Source organism: Plectropomus leopardus, chromosome 9 (assembly GCF_026936395.1).
Source record: "Plectropomus leopardus strain MGB_pleo_1.0 chromosome 9, ASM2693639v1, whole genome shotgun sequence".
Lineage (NCBI taxonomy): Eukaryota > Metazoa > Chordata > Actinopteri > Perciformes > Serranidae > Plectropomus > Plectropomus leopardus.
This window is the reverse complement of record NC_142184.1, coordinates 38,158,292-38,164,291: the sequence shown is the minus strand read 5'-3', so window position 1 is coordinate 38,164,291 and position 6,000 is coordinate 38,158,292. Positions and strand designations below refer to the sequence as shown.

The following is a 6,000-nucleotide window of genomic DNA, read 5'->3' as shown; positions in this document are numbered from 1 at the left end:
AAGGGCAAAGAGGAGAAGAGTTCAGTTAAGTGCCTAGGTGTTCTCGGAACAATTGAGTTTTCAATTGTCTCTTAAAAGTAGAAAGGGACTCAGCAGAACGCACAGAGTTTGGAAGTTTGTTCCACCATTTGGGAACAACAGAAGAGAAGAGTCTAGCTAGAGATTTAGAGCCATGCTGGGCTGGAAGCACCAGGCGTCTTTCGCATGCAGAGCGTAGTGGGCGAGAAGGAGAGTAGACCTGGATCAGGAATACCAGGTAGGCTGGAGCAGTTCTTGTGATTGTTTTGTAAGCCAAGAGAAGTGCTTTGAATTTGATTCTGGCTGCCACTGGAAGCCAGTGAAGAGAAATTAGCAGCGGGGTGACGTGCTCTTTTGGGCTGGTTGAAGACCAGACGTGCTGCTGCATTCTGGATCATCTGAAGAGGTTTGAATGAGCATGCAGGGAGGCCTGCCAGAAGAGAGTTGCAGTAGTCAATGCGTGAGATCACAAGAGCCTGAACCAGAAGCTGTGTGGCCTGTTGGGTCAGGAAGGGTCTGATCTTCCTGATGTTGTAGAGGGCATAACGACAAGACCGATAAACTGAGGCCACATGAACCTTAAAGGTCAGCTGGTCATCAATCATGACACCCAGTTTCTGGCTGAGTTTGTGGGCACAAGTAGGCTTGAGTCAAGTTGGACACTGATCCAAGGCTGAACAGATGGCCAAGCTGGAAAGACCATGAGTTCGGTGTTATACAGATTTAGCTGAAGGTGGCGTTCCTTCATCCAAGTGGAGATATCAGCCAGACACGCTGATATCCGAGCTGAGACCGTTCTGTCATCAGGTGGAAAGGAGAGGAAGAGCTGAGTGTCATCAGCATAGCAGTGGTAGGAGAAACCATGGGAGCGGATCACTGCACCGAGTGAGGTGGTGTACAGAGAGAAGAGTAGGGGACCAAGCACCGACCCCTGATGAACCCCTGTCGATAGGCCATGTGACCTAGACACCTCTCCTTGCCATGACACTCTGAAGGATCTGCCTGTGAGGTAGGACTTGAACCACCATAGGACAGAACCTGAGATGCCGAGCTCAGAGAGTGTGGAGAGGAGGAAGAGGGATCCTTCATCATCTTCTACCACTCTTCCTGAGGTTTCTTCCTTTTTTCCCCCTGTTACAGGGGTTCTTTTTCGGGAGTTTTTCCTTGGGTGATGTGAGGGTCTAAGGGCAGAGGGAGGGATGTCGTACACTGTAAAGCCCTCTGAGGCAAACCATGTTTTGTGATAATGGGCTCTATAAATAAAATTGACTTGACTTGACTTGACACATCAGCAGTATGTTGTTTGTTTCAACTAATATTTATATATTGGACTCTAATGAACAGCGTACAGCAAGATGATGAGATATGTAAGGCTAGCACACACACACATACACATACACACACACACACAGAGACAGAGGGAGATAAAAGTACTAGAGAGAGAGTGAGAAAGAGAGAGAGAGAGAGAGAGAGAGAGAGAGAGAGAGCATTGCTGTAATCCTCTGAATATAAAGCAGAGTGGCAGTGAGGCAGCCTCAGTGTGAAGGATGGGAGATCAAGTGTTGCAATGTGCTGTGATGACAGATGGAGCATCCCTGGTCATGAGTAGCAGCACCCAGTAGGATGACTGGTCCACTCGTGTTTTGCTGCCTTCTCCTTTCTGTGCACACTCTAACAGGTGGTAAGTGGACTTGAACTGTAATAAGCAGCTTCTCCTGAAGACTCTTGCACTGCTTGCATAAGGGCAGAGTAGGGTGGGAGAGAACTCTGGAGTGTTGTAAAGGCTGTAGAAAGCTTTAGCACACTATTTTAAGCAGTTTTTGTTTGGAGGTGAAACACTTCATTCTTTGTTTAATATTGTTGATGTTGACCTTATGTTGATCAATGACTATTTAGGAAGTAAATTACACACCCTGACATTACTTCATTACCTTTATTACAATATTTCAACCTATTAAAAAAATCACTTGATTTTTGGTTTATTCAGACAGACACTCAGTCGTCCAAATCACAAAGGTGCAACTGGCTTTCAGTGAAATATTTACGCGACAGTTTTGCAGAGTTTGAGTGAATATAATTCATATCAGGATTAAAGAAAGTCAGTCAATTTCATCGTTGTCAGTACTGAGCTCAAAGGGACTGAATGCTAACGTGTTAGTCTGTGGCAGCAGTTTCCACTAAGGGGATTAAGTCAGTGGAGGACATAGAGAAAACAAAGTTCCTTACCTGTAGAGCAAATCACCTTAGTGATAATGATCCATTTCGACCAGTTACTGGCGAAGTCACAGTCCATATCAAAATGAAATGTAATGGATCCTTTTGATGTTCATGGCAGTAGGTCTACTGCAGTGACTGACAGGCAGTCCTTCATTTTTCCTCATACTGCTCCAATTCCTTGATCTCTTTTATGACACCTTTACTTCCTCTGGTGACGCTCCATAAAGTTTTATGAAAACTTGACAATTCCTTGTCCATGTTGCCTTGATCTTTTTTTCTTTATTGAGTCTGTGGGTTTCTCTAGTCAAGTCAAGTCAGTTTTATTTATATAGCCCATTATCACAAAACATGGTTTGCCTCAGAGGGCAGTGTACGACATCCCTCTGCCCTTAGACCCTCACATCACCCAAGGAAAAACTCCCAAAAAAGAACCCCTGTAACGGGGGGAAAAAAAAGGAAGAAACCTCAGGAAGAGCGGTAGAGGATGATGAGGGATCCCTCTTCCAGGACGGACAGACAAGCAATAGATGTCGTAAATAACAAATGAAATACAATCATGGCAAAAAAGGAAAGAGAAAGAGAGAGGGTGAGAGAGGGGGAGAGAGGCACGGCAATAATAGAAACAGATGCATGTCATATTACAATAATGGTAGGTGTGAAATTATTAACTGCACTTTATGATGATGTTGAGGGAGATGATAACAGTCTCATGCATATGCTGATAGGGAGGTGTCCAAAGGCGAGATCACAACATCAGCGCAACCAGGACCAGACCACAATCAGGGCGAGCGGGGGGCACAGTATCAGTACAGCCACAGCACGAGCACAACCAAAGGTAGGGTTGCAGCATCAGCACAGCTATCACCACGATTACCAGGCCAGGATCCAGGAAAACTAGGAAACAACTGAGCAGGAATGCTCCCGAGAGGCAACAGGATTAGCGTAGTACAATTCAACAGACCCAGGCTCTGTGATCGCGAGCCCCAGGTAGTGAGAGTACCACATGGCTATCACAGATGTTAGACTAAGCTAAACTACTGAGGCTAAGCTAAGCTTGCAAATGGCAATGCAGTTGACAGACATGCAGGATTTTCCGATAGCGGCATTGAGAGAAGGAAAAGGAGCTCAACGTATCAGCGGAAGTCCCCCGGCAGGTTAAACCTATGTCAGCCTAACTATGGGCTGGTCCAGGCAGCCTGAGCCAGCCCTAATCATAAGCTTTATCAAAGAGGAAAGTCTTTAAGTCGACCCTTAAAGGTGAAACGGTGTCTGCCTCCCTGACCGAAACTGGAAGATGGTTCCATAGGAGAGGAGCATTGTAGCTGAAGGCTCTGGTTCCTATCCTACTTTTGTAAACTTTGGTCTGAATTCAACATCAGGAAATTACGGCTCATCCAGGCTTTTACATCCTTAAGACATGTTTGAAGTCTAGATAGCTGATCAGTTTCATCTGGTTACATAGATAGATATGATTGCGTATCATCAGCATAACAATGGAAATTTATAGAGTGTTTTCTAATTATGTTGCCAAGAGGAAGCATATATAAAGTGAAAAGGATTGGTCCAAGCACCAAACCTTGGCACTCCAAAGCAGACCTTTGTATGTGTGGAGGGTTGATCATTGATGTGAACAAATTGGGAACGATCTGATAAGTATGACTTAAACCAGGCTAGTGACGTTCCTTTAAGGCCAGTCAAGTTGTTTTCAAGTCTGTGCAGTAAGATTTGATGGTCAATGGTGTCAAATGTGGCACTGAGATCTAATAGGATTAAAACAGAGACCAGACCGGTGTCAGAAGCGATAAATAAGTCGTTATTAATTTTTACTAGTGCCATCTCTGTACTATGATGAACTCTGAAGCTTGACTGAAAGTCCTCAAATAAACTGTTCTATCGGTCTAAAGTTAGCTAAAATCTCAGGATCGAGAGTGGGCTTCTTTAGAAGAGGTTTAATGACAGCTAGTTTAAAAGACTGGGGTATATGGCCTGTTAATAAAGACACATTGATTATGTCTAATAAAAAGTTGTCTAATAAGGAGTTGATGAAGGTCAATGGGGGAGAAATAGTCCAAATAAATTTCAGGCCTTGCTGCCATATCCAGGCTATCTGAGTCCGGGGTCAGGTCAGTTTAGGGCAAGAGGTGATGGATTTTATCTCGAATAGTTATAATTTTATTATTAAAGAAATTCATAAAGTCGTCACTGCTTAGGGCCGAAGGAATACAAAGCTCTATGGAGCTGTGACTCTGAGTCAGCCTGGCTACAGTGTTGAAAAGAAACCTAGGATTGTTTTTATTTTCCTCAATTAATGATGAATAATAGTTTGCTCTGGCATGGCAGAGGGCCTTCTTATACACTTTAAGACTGTCCAGCCAGACTAAACGAGACTCTTCCAGTTTGGTAGAATGCCAATGTCTTTCAAATTTTCGCGATGTTTGTTTCAATTTGCGAATCTGGAGGTTAAACCACGGAGCTAATTTTCTTTGTTTCATTATTTTCTTCTTGAAGGGTGCAACAGTGTCGAGAGCTGATCGCAGTGAGCCAGTAGCATTATCGATGAGACAGTCAATTTGAGAATGACTTATGTTAGTAGTAGTGTTCTCAGTCGCTGTAAGACATGGTAATGATGTCAAAGCAGAAGGAATTAGTTTCTTAAATTTAGCCACTGCTGAATCAGATAGACATCTAGAATAGTAGCTCTTACTGAGAGGCTTGTAGTCGAGTAATAAAAAATTTAAAGTTATTAAATAATGGTCTGACAAAGCAGGAATCTCAGGAAGACTGATAAATCTTCAATATTGATGCCGTATGCAAGGACTAGATCGAGGGTGTGATTGTAGCGGTGGGTGGGTTTATGTACACACTATTGAATCCAAAAGCTTGGAGAAAGCAGAACTAAGGCTATCACTATTAACATCCATGTGAATGTTAAAATCCCCTACGATAATAATTTTGTCTGATTTGAGCACTAAACTTGATATAAGCTCAGAGAATTCAGATTATGGGCCGGGGGCACGGTACACTATGACAAATAGAATTGGCTCTAGAGTTTCCAGGATGTGTGAGAAAGACTAAGAAAAAGGCTTTCAAATGAATTATAGTTTAGTTAGCCTTAGTGTGAATTGCTAAGCTTGAATCAAAAATAACAGCGACTCCCCCTCCTCGGCCAGTGTCCCGTGAAACGTGACTATTTATATGACCAGGAGGAGTGGATTCATTCAGGCTAACGTACTCTTCAGGATAAAGCCAGGTCTCAGTGAGGCATAATAAATCAATATGATTAGTGACTAAATGAGCCTTGGTTGATAAGGATCTAACGTTCAAGAGTCTGCATTTAATTCTCCTGTTATGATGCTGTTTGACAGGAGATGAGTTAATTTTTATGAGATTTTCTTGTACAACTCCCCTTTTGTTTATTTTAGCTTTAAACAAATGAAGTGGTTGGGGGACAGACACCGTTTTTATAACATTTAGATTATGGGTTTGCGACTGTGCTAGAGGAAGCTCAGAGAAGCGTGTGAGACTGCAACTCTGAAACCTGGTCCCAACTCTGGTTTGTCATGGCTTTGGGCCTCTAATAAAATCGGACCAGATTCTTAGAGAGTAGAGCGGCTCCATCCAAAGTGGGATGGATGCCGTCCCTCCGGATAAGACCAGGTTTCCCCCAAAAGGAGTGCCAATTATTAACGAAGCCCACATCATTTGCTGGACACCAATGTGAATAACAATCTTATTGTATTTACGTTTAGCCTTAGCCAGCAGCTT

The 6,000-nt window shown here is 43.2% G+C and overlaps 1 protein-coding gene across 2 annotated transcripts in view; it reads left to right on the top strand.

Annotated features, from left to right (window-relative positions):
• The first annotated feature begins 1,567 nt into the window (after positions 1 to 1,567).
• Positions 1,568 to 6,000, top strand: part of LOC121947533 (immunoglobulin superfamily member 21-like) — a 70,039-nt gene continuing 65,606 nt past the window's right edge. For both annotated transcript variants that reach the window (XM_088082705.1, XM_088082704.1), the window contains exon 1: positions 1,568 to 1,699. In XM_088082705.1, coding sequence (XP_087938831.1) covers positions 1,642 to 1,699 — 58 coding nt within the window. In that variant the 5' untranslated portion in view covers positions 1,568 to 1,641. The remainder of the gene's footprint in view (positions 1,700 to 6,000) is intronic.